Source organism: Lithobates pipiens, unplaced genomic scaffold (genome assembly GCF_037356315.1).
Source record: "Lithobates pipiens isolate NorthernLeopardFrog02 unplaced genomic scaffold, aLitPip1_a1.2 Scaffold_1, whole genome shotgun sequence".
In the NCBI taxonomy this organism is placed as follows: domain Eukaryota; kingdom Metazoa; phylum Chordata; class Amphibia; order Anura; family Ranidae; genus Lithobates; species Lithobates pipiens.
Genome location: NW_027507685.1, coordinates 159,347,075 through 159,363,079, shown reverse-complemented (window position 1 = coordinate 159,363,079; position 16,005 = coordinate 159,347,075). Strand labels below are relative to the sequence as shown.

Here is a 16,005-nt window from a genome sequence, read left to right as displayed (position 1 = left end):
AGCATGTTTGCAGTCTTTGATCATCACTTGTAGCATACCCTTAATCTTTGGCAGTCTCCTATAGCATGTCTGAGAGCTTTCTGTAGCATTACATTCATTGCATATGACGTGTGGCCCTTTGGTGATGTCAGGGGCCACACTTATGGCTCCCTGCATCAAGAATGTTGACCACCACTGCCTTACACTGTACAAAGCAGCAGAGCATGTTGGAGATATATAAATCAAAAACATCTGTTAATGTCTCAATGCTTGCTGTTTAACAGAACGGGTGGTGGGTACACTGCTGCAATCATTCAGGATGAATAAATAACTCATTCCGTGGTTCCTGAACTTGGAACAAAGTCTACTGTGTTCAAACATTAAAAGAAATCTTGGATTTCGCTTACACAAGGCCCCAAGATCTGTGTTTGGCAACTGTTTTTTAAAGGTACACTCCAGCCTAGTTATAGTCTGTATCGGTAGCTCCAACTTTGACACCAGCATTCATCTGGCACCGTGTCCTTGCTGAATCAATATGGATGCTGCTAATCCTTTTTTTTTTTTCTGAATGGCCCTGACTTCACTGGCCCCCCCAAGTTACAAGTACCACCCTCTGCAAATTTTCATAGTCATTCTTTTTAGTACACTACAACAAATAGAGAAATGGTCCCGGGTCACAGGGCTGCTGTGCTGTCAGTGCAAATTATTCAATGTGAGAACAAGACCAAGCACAAGGACATTTGAATTGGTTCATTTTTTTTCTCTTCTATTGGTTGAACTAGATGGACTTGTGTCTTTTTTCAACCTGACTATGTAACTACAGTGGGGAAAATATTTGATCCCCTGCAGATTTTGTAAGTTTGACCACTTGCATACTGTAGAAATGAAGGGTCTATCATTTTTTATCATAGGTGCATTTTAAATGATAGAGACAGAATATCAACCAAAAAAACACATATAACAAATGCTATAAATTAAGTTGAAGTTCAGTGACAAAAAAAAGTATTTGACCCCCAAGCAAAACATGACTTAGTACTTGGTGGAGAAGCCCTTGGTGGCAAGCACTGAGGTAAGAGGTTTCTTTGTGGTTGGTGACCAGGTTTGCACACATCTCAGGAGGAATTTTGATCCACTCTTCTTGCAGATCTTCTCTAAATCCCTAAGGTTCCTTGGCTGTCCCTTGACAACTTGAAGTTTCAGCTCCCTCCATAAGTTGTCTAGAGAATTAACCTAGGCCTTGGAGGAAGAAAAATGTGGACTATGACCCTAAGAACACCATCCCTACAAGTAATGCACGGAGGTGGAAACATTATGCTTTGGGGCAATTTCTCTGCTAAAGGTACAGACAGACTTTGCTGCATTGAGGGGCCAATGGATGGTCCATGTATTGTAAAATCTTGGACGAGAACCTTCTTTCCTCAGCCAGAACACTGAAAATGGGTCTTTCAGCATGACAATGACACTAAGGCAACAAAGGAGTGGTTCAAGAAGAAGCACATTAAGGTCATGGAGTGGCCACGCCAGTCTCCAGACCATAATCCTGTAGAAAATGTATGGCGGGAGCTGACATTTTGAGTTGCTAAGTGACAGGCAAGAAACCTAATGGATTTAGAGAAGATCTGTAAAAAAGAGTGGACCAACATCCCTCCAGAGATGTGTGCAAACCTGGTCACCAACTACAAGAAACATCTTACCTCTATGCTTGCCAACAGGGGTTTCTCCACCAAGTACCAAGTCATGTTTTGCTTGGGGATCAAATACTTATTTAACTTACTGAACTGCAACTCGACCGAAATAATATTTGTATCATGTGCTTTTCTGCACTTTTGATTTATATTCTGTCTCTATCATTTAAAATACACCTATGATAAAAGTTATAGACCCTTAATTTCTTTGTACGCGGGCAAAATGACAAAATCTGCAGGGGATCAAACAACAATTTCCCCAAATGTATGCAAGAACAGACCTTTGTAATGCCTTTCTTCCATAGGATCCACACTACAGTCCATATACACTGACAGGTATGTGTTATCAACATTTAGCACTGAACAGTCCAGAGGAAGACAATGAAAATGTTATCTTTTTTTTCCCCTATCTCCAACCCAAACAAAGCTTGCAGCCAGTAAAAAAATTAAGCAGATGCTGTGTTGTGCGCCAACACTTGGCGACAGATTTCAGTGCCCAAACAGAGGAACGCTGGATTGGCATCACACAGGGAAATGCCTTGAAACAACTTGTACACTGAGAATTTTCAGATACGCCATATATTACTACGGCCCTTCCTCCAGTACAAGACCAATTCACCCTCTGGCCCATAACGCATGCAATGAAAAATACAACTGGCATCTATAGAAAAGAATACATAGCCAGCTCCAGAAGCCCATAAAGTCAAAGCACATTCGATTAGAAATGCTACGCAATGGTTTGGAAGACCATTCCACCAGAAAAGGTTACATAGAGGAGAAACAGAGAAAAACAAATGAAAAATCCCCAACCTTCCATTTATATGAAACTGGTGGTTTTTACAAGTTAAACATGTACTACTGGGGTCAGAGACTAGCAGGAGGAAACAGGCAATTAGAGGTCTCCAGGGACAGGAAGAATGTTCCCTTTTTCCTTAATTTGTGTGCTTGTTGAAGTGATCCCTGCAGGCTGCTACATTAGCAATAAGTACAAGAAGAGCTGGCGTTTTATCGACTTAACTCTTTGGCAACGTTGGGGTTTTCAGGAATACTAACTACATCTCTGGTACTGAAAGGGTTACTTACAACCCCTACCGGTACCTCTCGCCACCCTGGTTCTGCTCCGAGTCGCACCACGCTCCCTCTGCCAGCATCACTTTTACCCTGTGGCATAGCCGATTCAGATGTAAATACCCCGTAGCGTCTCATGAGAACATCTCTGCCAGATAACAGGCTCAATATGGAGCCACTTTGCAGCTTTGTCTGCCTTGCTCTAAACAATGGGAAACTTCAGAAATCCAAAGTGTCATCACCTACAGAAAGCAGTATACTGTAATCGCATCAGCAGAAGATAAAACCTGATTGGTTGTTATGGGTTACTGCACTTTGATTGTGCCCCGGCAAATAAGCTCAGTTATTGCAGCAATCAGGCACTGGGAGATACTCATAGCAACACTTCCAATTGCTTTCATCGCTGCCTAAATGAGCAGGAAATTGCACAGAAACCTTCAGACAAGACCGTATCATACCATAGGCCGCGCTGCAGAATCCTGGGCGTCCGGTCAGAGGCGCAGTGAAGGCACCACATGCTGCTGGTGGCGGAAAAGGACAGACTGGCTTGCTTTTCTCTCCCTCTCCACTGCCTGGCTAAACTGACCCCCCTGCTTCCTGCGATCGCCCAGATGTTCCCCTTCTTGCAGAGCGGCGGCAATGCCGCCTCTTAGCCGAGCACAGTGACAGCAGCCAAAAGGGGGGTGGAGCAGTCCATGACAGCCCAAAGAAGGGGAGTGGGCAATGGGAACAGGACAGGAAGGAACCAACACAAACTGTTTAAATGCTGAGAGATGATGGGATGGAGATCAGAGACAGGCTGAGACGGCATAGCACGCAGCGAGGATGTAGCGTAGAAATGAGGAACTGAATGAGGACAATGGCTGCGGATGCTCCACGGGATGAGAACAATGACAGCCCCCCATGAAAGGACTGAAGCACAGCTCTAGCTGACCTTTACACACATAACTTTGCATGCCGTTCACTAGCTCTGTGCACCAAGGAATGTGACTACAAACAGGATTAAAAGTCAATCTGCTCGGGAGGCTGCCCTCCCTTCTTCTAGCCATACTTGGCATCAGATCTGGGTGTCCTGTGCCATGGCAAAAAATAAAACCCGAATGTGCGTATGCAGAGCTGACTAACTTTTTAATAGTGGCATTTTGCATCTGTAGGATAGATCGGGGTTTAATGCTGTGTGAATGGTGGGGGGGGCAGGCAAGTCACAGCCGCAATAAACTGGATCCCCCGCACTCTGCAGCCCTAACGTGCACCCACAGAGAAGAAGGGGGGTCATGAGTACCAGTGTCTTTTTTGTAGCAGAGTCTCAACCAGTCGAGGATGCAGTTGCCATGGGGATGAATAGAGTTGCTATGGTTACAGTAGGAGGGGTGAAGGAGGAGGAAGAACAGAAGGAAAAATAGACATAAAGGGTTCCGAGTACCCATTACCATGGAGATGTAAAGATGGCAATTATTGCTACATGTATAGTCAATGTATTTTTATATATAAATACTCATTTCTACACTAATTAAGCAGATTGGACGCAGATGGAGATCCTATATAATGCACAGTTTTGTTATCCTATAATAACCCAATCAACACATACAAAGTGTTTCTTAACAGGTTACACATGGCATCTTTCTTATGGCTGAGATGCCCAAAAAGTGCCCCTCCTGCCCTGGGTCTGATACATGGCCCTCACAGGGGCTCCTTTTTTATTAGCACAACTTCTTCTTTCCGGACTTCTGACAGAGGCTTTAATGACAGCGGAAGAAGATTGGGGGAAGTATTTGTATAATCATATCTCACAAGTACTACATTAAGTGGCCTTTAGACCACAGAAAACTTCCATCTAAACGTGTGACTTTAGATCAGGGATCCATAGACTACCAGGGTTGTTCCTTCAGAGACTGCTGGTGGTGGTCCCTTGAGTCTCTTTGAAAAGTACCACCGACACCAATGAGTTTTCATTTATCTGTAAGGGGGACAATCTTCCCAATGACCACAAATGTAAGGGGCATGCTTAGCACTGACCATCGTGCCAATGTACTGTGAGCTGTAGATATAGTAACGTTTGACAGGGGTTCCCCAAGATCAGAATGTTATTCATTCCAAGAGCTTCTCCATATTAAAAGAGTTGATCAGCTCTAGATCTTATTGCACGCCACTGCTGGCATTGACCCATACCTGCTGATACTGGTGTTCTCCAGTGTAGATACACAGCAAGGGTCTCCAAACTGCAGCCCATGGGCCATGTCATGGCCCTCTGCCTTCCTTTATCTGGCCCTTGGGGCACTATTCCTCAAACTGACACCAACAATGTGGTATTATTTCTCTCACTGACACCAGGGATGGGGAACAAATTCTCCAGCTGATACCAAGAATGGGGTACTATTCCTCTCACTGACACCAATGATCTCATTCTTTGTACTCCCACCGATCACCAAGCCTATGGCATTGTTTACTCCCACCGATGCCAGGGCATTTTCTTACAGTCCAGTCCCCCTAAAGTTTGAAGGGCAATAAAATGGTCCTTTATTTCAAAAGTCTGGGGATCTCTGATCTACAGGACTAAAAGATATCAAGTGAAATCCATGATCGTTTTATCGCCAGGGCTTACTTAGTGCTAACATACTATGTAGTGCTGAATGGAGATGAGTACAGAGTACAATGTCAGTCCGTGTACCGAGTAGCTAATGATCTATCGCAGCGATGGCAAACCATGGCACTCCAGATGTTTTGGAACTACATTTCCCATGATGCTCACCTACACTGCAGAGTATCATGGGAAATGTAGTTCCAAAAAATCTGGGGTGACAATGTTCGCCATCACTGATCTATTGTATTTTCAAGTCATACAAGCACATACACCAATCAGCCATAATTTTATGACGACTGACAGGTGAAGTGAATAACATTATCAGGTTACAATGGCATCTGAAAGTCAACAGGATGTATTAGGCAGAACGTAAACATGTTGTCCCTGAAGCTGATGGATTGAAAGCAGAAATATAGGTATTGCAGTTTATTATGTATGGGGCTGCGTATCCGCAGACTGGTCAGGGTGCCCATGCTGACCCGTGATCACAGCCAAAAGTACCTACAATGGGCACTTGAATATCAGAACTGGACCACAGAGCAAAGGAAGAAGGTGGCCTGGTCCGATGAATCACATTTTCTTTTACGTCATGTGGATAGCCATGTGAGCGTGCGTCACTTTCCTAGGGAACAGATGACACCAGGATGCAGTATGGGAAGAAGGAAAGCCGACCGAGATAGTGTGATGCTTTGGGCAATGTTCTGCTGTGAAACCTTGGATCATACCATTCATGTAGATGTTATCTGACACATACCATTTACCCAAAAACTGTTGCTGACTTGGAAACCGTATTTTCGAATGGCAGTGGCCTCTTTCAACAGGATAATGTGCCCTGCCACAGTGAAAATGATTTGAGGAACACAAGAACACATTTGTGGTGTTGACTGGGCATCCAAATTCTCTAGATCTTAATCCACTCAGAATCTGTGGGATCTGTTTGAAAAACAAGCCTGGTCTATGGTGCCCCACTTCGCAACTTACAGACTTTAAAGAATCTACTACTGACGGCTTGGTGAAAGATACCACAGCATACCTATAGAGGTCTAGTGGCATCCATGCTCTGATGGGTCAGGGCTGTTTTGGCTGTAAAAGTACCTGTTTTTGGTGGCAAATGGGGGACCTACTTAATAGGCTTCCATTCAGGACAGAGGAACAGCTCCCTTTAATCCCCTGTCCCAAGCTGCACCTACTCACCTTTCCTTTACTACTTAGCCACCCCATGACTTGTGGCACTTGAAAAAGGACTGCGTGAGAATACAAAGCATGTCAACACAGGCCCTATATCTGCGTGAGGGCCCCATGATCTATATATACATGTACACACACACATATACCTGATATATCTCCTGCTTTGCATGGGGTGATCTGTACTCTCAAGGTGCTTTGCTTGCAGTCGGTGACATTCCATCACAGAATGCTTGTAAAAGGAGGAGTGTGACAAAGGTGACAAGGGCACAGAGCCAGTATAAGATTAATGGAGTGACAGTGCTTATCTAAGAGGGAGCTGTATTATGTGACTATGAACTGCATGCACAATTACTGATAATGGCCATCTCTGCAACAGGCAGAACATCTAAAAAGGTATCCACATGTATGACATGACAGTCCTAGGGTTTCATACCTGCAGGTGGCCCCTGAGTCTGCCAGATAGGTGCTGTTGGGAAGACACTTGATTAGGAAATCTGTTGCAACAGCTAATGTCCCTCTTCTGATAATCGAGACCAGGGCTTTTTTTCTCAGAGAATAGGTGCAGGATTTCCCCCTTTCTGAGCCCCCCCTTTTCTCCACCCCTACCCACCTCCAAGCACTATTCCTTTGTTCCATCCCCTACCCACCTCCCAGTAGTGCCCTTTTAGACAATACAGAACTAAGTATCTATTTGTAGTGCTGAGAATTAAGTAAGGAATTTGGTAATTATAACAAGAATAGCATTAAAATAGAACCCGGCAGCCAGTAACAATAGAGCCCCCGCCAGCAAAAATAGACCACCCCACCACAAAAAATCCCCCCCCAGCAACAATAGACTCCCAGCAGCAACAGTGGATCTCCCCACAGCCAGGATCAATAGATTCTCTGGCAGCCAGCAACAATAGACCCCTCCCTCAACAGTAAATCTCTCCCAGCAACAACTGACCCCCCAGCCATAGTAGGTCTTCCACCAGCAACTTCCTCAGAGACAATAGACCCCTATGCAAAAATAGATACCCTCCAGGTAGAATAGATCCCCTAGCATTGAGTATCAATAGGCCTTGCAGCACACCAAAGCACCACTTGCTGTCAGTGGTAAAGGTGCCGGAACTGCGTTCCCCCACGTTCCCGCTGAAAAAAAGCCCTGATCAGGACTAATCTCCTACTCCCCAACCAGCCACCTCCACCGAATGAACCAAGCTCTGACAGGGCACAGATCACATCTGCAGAATCAATTGACCTTTGTATCAATGGGTGGTTTGAAGGAAACCTGAGTCAAGAGAGTATGAAGGCTGTCACTGCTGACACCGGCTTTTGAAGATAACATTTCCTGGCTGTATGCTAATCCACTGGCTTCAATGGGACAGTGCACTAGATGCAGAGAAGTTCTGACTTCAATATGACCTTCTAATCTGCTTTCTTGTTCAAGTTTAGGCACTACAACTGTACTGAAGCCAGAGACCACCAGGCAACTAGCATTTTCAGCTATGGCAAACTCCATATTTGTCCCACTATTTTTCATTAGTCTTTGAAGACCTCACTTGATTTGATACATCATTGCCGCAAAATCCTCTGCTCTGCTATGGCAGACACTTTTTATTAATATGGACTGTGGAACCAGCACAGAGACTTTGATTCAGCAGATACCAACAGGAGGTGGATAAGAACCATAAGTCCCAGGTAGTTTTAAGGTGTCAAGGGACCATAAGGCCCAGGTGGTTTTGAGGTTTCTAGGGACCATATGGCCCACGTGGTTTTGAGGTACCGAGGGCCCATAAGGCCTAGGTGATTTTGAGGTGCCTAGGGACCATAAGGCCCAGATGGTTTTGAGGTGCCTAGGGACCATAAGGCTCAGGTGGTATTGAGGAGCCTAGGGACCATAAGGCCCAGGTGGCTTTAGGTTAGGTTCACACTGATGCGATGTGGGAACCAGCACGATTTCAATGCGGATTAGAGTGTCAATGTAAAGTTAATGACAACCCCAGATCGGTTTGCAGATCACAGTGCGAACTGTCGAATGGTACAGGAATTGAATCACATGGGTGTGAACACCCATGGAATCCAATTCCAGTGAGGGACATATAAAAAAAAAAAAAAAAAAAAGAACTAAATAAAAAAAAGGAGTCCTGCGGCATTTTTGTGTGAATGCGATGCAAGTTCAGTCACACATCTGTATGGTTGAATTCACATCACACACACATAGCATGTGATCTGCACAGCAATGAGGTGCAAATCACATGCGATGTCTGTGTTCGCACAAATGTGAACCCAGGCTTAAGGTGCCTAGGGATCATAAGGGCCCAGGTGGTTTTTCATGTGCCTAGGGAGCAGGAGGCCCAGTTGGTATTATGAGTAAGCTAGATAATTAACATGCAGTAGCAATGCATCTAGTAGCAAATAATCTCACATGGTTAGAGCACTGCACAATTAGGCAAGACTGACAGCTACTACATACAACCTGTGTATCTTAAACAAAGGGAGCAATCTGTTTCGTGATCAACTGATACCCATAGCAAATAATCATTTTAGTCCTACTAGCAATGTCACCATCAAGAGATCGGGATCTTTTTTCAGGATCAAGAACTTCCTAACACCATTTCAGCACAATCTGCAGGTCATGATTAACGCAGGCTCAACGCAAGGGTGCATGGAAAACAATTGCTTTCTATGTGCCCTGATCACACCACAATGCTGTGTTGAAGTGTTCTGCATAAAATGTTGCATTTTTACAAACACCACCACATATCACCCCTGTCCATTTACGTACAGTCATTCAAAGTGGCTGTAAACCTCACACATGAAACATGAACAAAGCATATACCTCTATAGTTTATACTTAGTGCAATCCAGAGTGCCAAGTGTCATTTCTGCTGCTTGCTGCGTTCTTCTCCTATCAGCATTAATCACTTCTGGCAAATTTTCCTGACACCAAGAAAAAAAAAGTGACACGGGGGAATGGGGGTGGGGTGTATTTTCTCCAATCAGCTCTCAGAGTTCTCACTGAGATCTGTAGTGTAGCTTCAGCTCTCCGCCCTGTTTTTCTGACAGCTCAGACAGCTGTATAAATTCTGGATTTTGAATGGCTGTAGAGAGGGAAAGGACTGCAGATAAACAGGTACAATTTATGCGAGAGGCTTTGTTTTGTCTGCGTGTGTCACCTGAGGCCAGTCATGTCACTGGGTGTATATATAAGGGTTTACAGCCACGTTAATGGGGCAAGGAATAGGTCGTTGGTTGCTAGGATGCTGTCGGCAGTCCAGGGGCAAATTAGTATACTCTAAACACACCCAAATGTATGTAAGGTGTGTCATCTCTGTATCACCTGAGGCCAGTCCCTTCACTGGGTTTACAACCACTTTGACCCCTTCTTGCATCCCTTTTAAATAGGTGTTTAAGGGGCTGGATGGGGATGACAGACCTCCTGATGATGTGACCAAATGTGATTGGCTGTTGCAGTGGTTCCATAATCGGAAGCCCATCCCGCCAGCTTTAGATCATGACTAGAAACCAAGAGAGCTTTCTCAGCACAGGACCACTCGGCCGTCCATGGACATATGGGCCGTGTGTGGGCTTTAAGTTCTAGAACCTCCTCTCCTGTACTGAAAATGCTTGCTCTGATTTCATTGAATACTGTGAGCTGCTCACTGTGTACACTGGAAGCTCCAGCAAGTCAGGCAGAACCTGTCTCACTTCTTGGCTGCAGAAATTCCATCATCTATGACTTTCCTCCCCAGCCTCTGTCCTTGGCCCGCCCATTCCATTCATTGGATTTCAGTTTTTGTTTTTTCTATCATCCCACATGAGCATTTCCTAGGATTATTTGCAGTATTGGGGAAGCTACATACACCCTCTAACCCCAGCCATGGTCTGCAGTATTGAGAAAGCTACATACAGCTTCTAACCCCAGCTATGGTCTGCAGTATTGAGGAAGCTACATACAGCCTCTACCCCCAGGCATGGTCTACAGTACTGAGGAAGCTACATACAGCCTCTACCCCCAGCCATGGTCTGCAGTATTGAGGAAGCTACATACAGCCTCTACCCCCAGCCATGGTCTGCAGTATTGAGGAAGCTACATACAGCCTCTAGCCCTAGCCATGATGTGCAGTATCGAGGAAGCTACATACAGCCTCTAGACCCAGCCATGGTCTGCAGTATTGAGGAAGCTACATACAGCCTCTAGCCCTAGCCATGATGTGCAGTATTGAGGAAGCTACATACAGCCTCTAGACCCAGCCATGGTCTGCAGTATTGAGGAAGCTACATACAACCTCTACCTCCAGCCATGGTCTGCAGTATTGAGGAAGCTACATACAACCTCTACCTCCAGCCATGGTCTGCAGTATTGAGGAAGCTATATACAGCCTCTACACTCAGCCATGATCTGCAGTATTAAGGAAGCTACATACAGCCTCTAAATCCAGCCATGATCTGCCTGCATTTCATAGAGAAGTACAGGGACCCAGTGATTGCAAAAAAAAATCCAATAAAAATGGAAAGGCTTTTATTTAAAAATGATATTAGCATGTTAATGAGGGGAAGGCAAATATTAAAAAGACTAAAACTTCCGTTTTAACAATTAGCAGTAATGGTGGGCAGAAAAGGGCAGATGTCTTCCTGAGAACAAACCGGAGAAGCCACAAGGATTGGCTCCCTTTCAGACATTTTCCAACAAGCTGTGTGTTGTAATGAGTGTCTTAGGCGGTCAGAACGGCACATTATGATTGTAGAGAAGGCGGCCATCACAGATCTCTCACCGGATGTTTCAGTGACCCAACCTAACAGGACCACACTAAATATTCTTGGCCTTCAGTAAAGCAGAGAAAAAAAAAGCCTTTTTTCCAGGTTTCACCTATAATCAAAAGTCCACCCCTGAAATGGGCTTCCTGCAGAGCATTCAAGAAGTCCCCAATCAATAGATTTACTGGAGCCCACATGCAATGTATTGGTAATGGGAGCATTTTATATAATCTTATTTCTCCACTCCAAAGGAAGGATTATGTATTACTTCATTTACTAGGAAAAGCGCACAGAATTATTCTAAATATATACCAGCTCTAGATATAGTGCCTAGGGGTGGGGGTGGATGTGAAATAACTATAACCTCTAGATTTAATCAATATCCCTAATGGACCTGTATGGATTTATCTACTGTACACCCGTATGAGTCACAAGCGCACACCCTCTACTTACATAACCTTCTACTATCAGAGGCGTCACAACCCGCCTGAAATACAAAAACACTAACTTCTACTACAAGGATTACATTATTATGCCCTTCTTTAGTTCCAGCATCCTGAAATCTATTGGAATCGCTGCTGTCAAATGATTATTTGTGCCAATGAAAGGGTAAGGGCACCCAAGGACAAAAAAATATTTTTCTTTTCCCCCATTTTTGATACAGCAGAAAACGGTTAAGGTGGAGAGGGTTAGAACACCTGACAGGTTTTTATTGCTGTCTGTTCCGCCTTAAGGCTCCATTCACACTGGTACGACTCCAAAGTTGCACAAACTTTGATGCAAGTTTGTATGGATGCAATTTGGATACGACTTCAGCTTTGACTAGTGATAATGGACAACTGTTGCACACAAGTTGCATTGTGTAACATTCAGGTACGACTTTCACACAACTTCTGAGGGTTAACATTGAAGTCTATGGTCTTCAGGTTGCATGAAAGTATGAAAGTGGGACCAAAGTAGTGCATGAACTACTTTGAAGTTGCTGCATATACGAGCAGTTATCATTGGAGAACGACTTGTCATGCAACTTATGTCTAAAGTTGCATGACAAGTTGCATAAGTATGGAACCCAAGGGACATTCACCCTACTTATCTTGGTCACCATTATCACTCAAAGTGAAAGAAAAGCCCAAATTTTGGGTTATCCCCAGAACAGGGATAATCTTCCAATAGTTCTGGTGAACGTCCTTCCCTTTGGAGGCATTTCCTCTACATTCCTGTTGTCACTACAGAAGTGAAGGGAAATCACCCCAATGGAACATAAAATGGCACAAAAAAAACAAAAAAAAAACTTGACAGAGTATAGAACCCTCTCTAAAGCCGGCCACAGATAGATCAAAGTTCAGCTGGTCCAGCAGGGACCCACCACATTTCGATCCATCTATGGGCATGCTGGCTAATCTCTTAATCTTCTTCTTTACAACCAGTCTGTTGGAAAATGTATCTGATGAGTGTATACTAACAGCAGGGAACTCCCCCTACTGTCAGAATACAATAGCTCCACAGGAGGGATTCCCCCATTCACCTCCAATGTGTGCATGGGGGAATCCAACCATTTTCTTTCATCCAACCCTCTCGTCCAATAAAATAAATCATGTATGGCCTGCCTTACTCTATTGAACATAAAAAAATAAGTTTTGGTTTGAGTTCTACTTTAAATCTCCTCTCAGTTTTTTTTTTTTTTTTTTGCTGTGTTCTATTAGGGAGGCTTTTCCTCACTTCCTGCCCTATATATCAGCGGTCATCAACCCTGTCCTCAGGACCCACTAACAGGCCAGGTTTTCAAGATAACTGAAATAAATCACAGGTGATAGAATTTGCTGCTCAGTGATTGCAGTATTCTAGTCTGCATCTCCCCAAGGTAATACATAAAACCTTGCCTGTTAGTGGGCCCTGAGGACAAGGTTGATGACCACTGCTATAGAACACAGGAGGGGATGAGGGGGAAATCTTAAAGGCACTTCTTTAAAAAATAAAAATAAAATACACCCATATTGCAAAAAGAAATAATGTGCATTTATTCATCTTTTGCACTGAAGCCTGCAAAGGATTGTGCCCTCAATCAGTGCATTACAAGGGCAATGAAGGGGCTCCTGCAGACTTTCGGTTATGGAGCTGGAGGAAGTATTCAATGGCCCATAAGTATGATTCACGGATTCTATGACATTACTGCTTGGGTACAGCCGCACCAAATTAGAGTGATACTAAAGGCATTTTTTTTTAAATACAAAAAGATGTTTCAATTGCCTGCTCTGTTCAAGGATATTGCAGAGGGGTCCCTTACCTCCTATTCCAGCAGTCTTCTACCAGCGCTGTCCACTCCTCCAGGTGCTCTCTTAGTAAGCTGGGTGCTAAAGAAGCACCCTCGTTCATGCTACTGAGCTGGGCTGTGCGCATCCATAGACAAACATTAGAATTGTGCGATTAATCGTTAAAAAATAGCAGAGACCCAAGAGAATAAAATGACGGTCGTTGCAATATTTTATGTCACACTGTATTTGCGCAGCGTTCTTTCAAAAATCATTTTTGGGGAAAAAAATACACTTCAATGAATTAAAAAGAAACTAAATTTCTTTTGGTGGTATTTGATCACCTCTTATTTTTTGCACTATAAACAACAACAAAAAAAAGAAAATTTTTGAAAACAAAGTAATATATGTTACTTTTTTCTATATTAAATATCTCACAAAAAAAAAATCATCAGTTTAGGCCAAAATGCATTCTACATATTTTGGGTAAAAAAATAAATAAAAAAATCCCAATAAGCGTATATTGATCGGTTTGCGCAAAGGTTATAGCGTCTAAAAAATAGGGGATATATTTATGGCATTTTTTATTTAGAATTTTTTTTTACTACTAATGGCGGTGATCTGCATTTTTAGCGGGAAATGCGACATTGCGGTGGACAGATCGGACACTTTTTTGAGACCATTGACATTTATACAGTGATCAATGCTATAAATAGCCACTGATTACTGTTAAAATGTGACTGGCAGGGAATGGGTCAATACTAAGGGGGGCAATAAAGGGGTTAAATGTGTCCCAGGGAGCGATTCTAACTGTGGGGACTGATGGGACTGACTGGGATTAGAAAGATCACTGTTCCTGATCACTAGGAACAGCAGATCTCCCTCTACTTCCCTGACAGAACAAGGATCTGTCTGTTTACATTGACAGATCCCGTTCTGGCTCTGTAAGGAGCGATCATGGGTGGCCAAGCCGCCGGCCACGTGCATAGGCTCCGGGGACGTGGCGCTGGCTACAGCCTTTTTAAACGGCCAATGTACAATGACTGCGATTTGCCATGCCAACCTGCCGCAGTACAACTGTGGCGGGTGGTCCCCAAGAAGTTAACCTTAAAGCGGAGGTCCACCCTAAAGTGGACCTTCCGCTCATCGGAACCCTCCCCCCCTCCGGTGCCACAATCGGCACCTTTCAGGGGGGAGGGGGGTGCAGTTACCTGGATAATCCAGGTAACTGCACCCACTTCAGGGATAGCTCTCTGCGGAAAGGGGCGTAACTTACGCCCCTTTCCGCAAGTGCCCGCCCCTTCCCGCAAGTGCCCCGCTGCCTGCTGGGAAACACACAGATCCCAGAGGCAGCGGGGAGCGTCCTTATTGCGCAGCGCGATTCGCGCATGCGCAGTAGGGAACCGGGAAATGAAGCCGAAAGGCTCCATTTCCTGATTCCCATACCCAAGATGGCGGCGGCAGGACCCGACAGGCGACCTAGAGATCGGCTTCGGGTGCCGACATCGCGGGCGCGCTGGACAGGTAAGTGTCACTATTTTAAAAGTCAGCAGCTGCAGTATTTGTAGCTGCTGGCTTTTAAAAAAAAAAAAAAAAAACGCGGAGTCTCGGTGGACTCCCGCTTGCAGGAGAATGCATTTTAAGGTAAAAAAATAAATAAAAATAAATATACAGAATGCTGCAAGGAGTAGAGCCCTGTGAGTCAGGTAAGTAGACCCCCATGCTCCATGTTATACCCTAAATAGGAGTTTACCATAACATGATAGGAAAGTAGGAGTTAGCCTCTTGGAGGACTTCCGCTTTCTGTTGTGGTGACAAGTGACAGTGTTGGGTTTTCCCTGACTTCCAGGTCTGATGACAGTGATCACAAGGACAAATAGAGGACAAATCCTACCACTGATGGTGCTCCACGTCACTGACCTGCCAGGAAACGTCCTGACAACAGAATAGCTGCTCTGTGTAACAGAGATTCCACGTTCTTGATGCCAAAAACTTTGGGTTTATTAAAGGTCTGGTTTTATTAGACGTTTTGCTGCCAAGCGCTTTGGACTGCACTCAGTATAGGCATCAATGGGCGTTTATTAGGAAGGCCATTTGCTCCTCAAGCATGCTGCTCATTCCCATGAACGGTTTGGATTTAGTTCTATCCCATACATGTGGATTTCCAATTACCAATATAAATGATATCCTGTGTAACAGGGATATGCAATTAGCGGTTGTAAAACTACAAGTCCCATCATGCCTCTGTCTCTGGGTGTCATGTTTGTGGCTGTCAGAGTCTTGCTATGCCTCATGGGACTTGTAGTTCTGCAACAGCTGGAGGTCCGCTAATTGCATATCCCTGCTGTAGACCGTCACATACCAAGACCCTGCCATAGATCCGCACTGGGAGCTCCGCCTGATTCTGGGACAGGATGAGACCTATTAAAAGGCCAATTAGTTGGCATTACACTGATAACACAATAGAACCCCGGGGACAGAAGAGGCAGAGAGAGAAGAGTAAAGACATGGGGGG

The 16,005-nt window shown here is 44.4% G+C and overlaps 1 protein-coding gene across 6 annotated transcripts in view; it reads right to left on the bottom strand.

Moving 5' to 3' along the window:
* IQSEC2 (IQ motif and Sec7 domain ArfGEF 2) overlaps positions 1–16,005 on the bottom strand; it is a 391,434-nt gene that overhangs the window by 73,837 nt on the left and 301,592 nt on the right. Inside the window, exon 1 of one of the 6 annotated variants that reach the window (XM_077478818.1) lies at positions 6,935–7,152. The exons of 4 other annotated variants lie outside the window; for them this stretch is intronic. In XM_077478818.1, the coding sequence (XP_077334944.1) occupies positions 6,935–7,137 (203 nt within the window). In that variant the 5' untranslated portion in view covers positions 7,138–7,152. Of the gene's footprint in view, positions 1–3,190; positions 3,406–6,934; positions 7,153–16,005 lie in introns of those variants that run through there. One more of the 6 variants, XM_077478821.1, reaches the window with a different exon arrangement.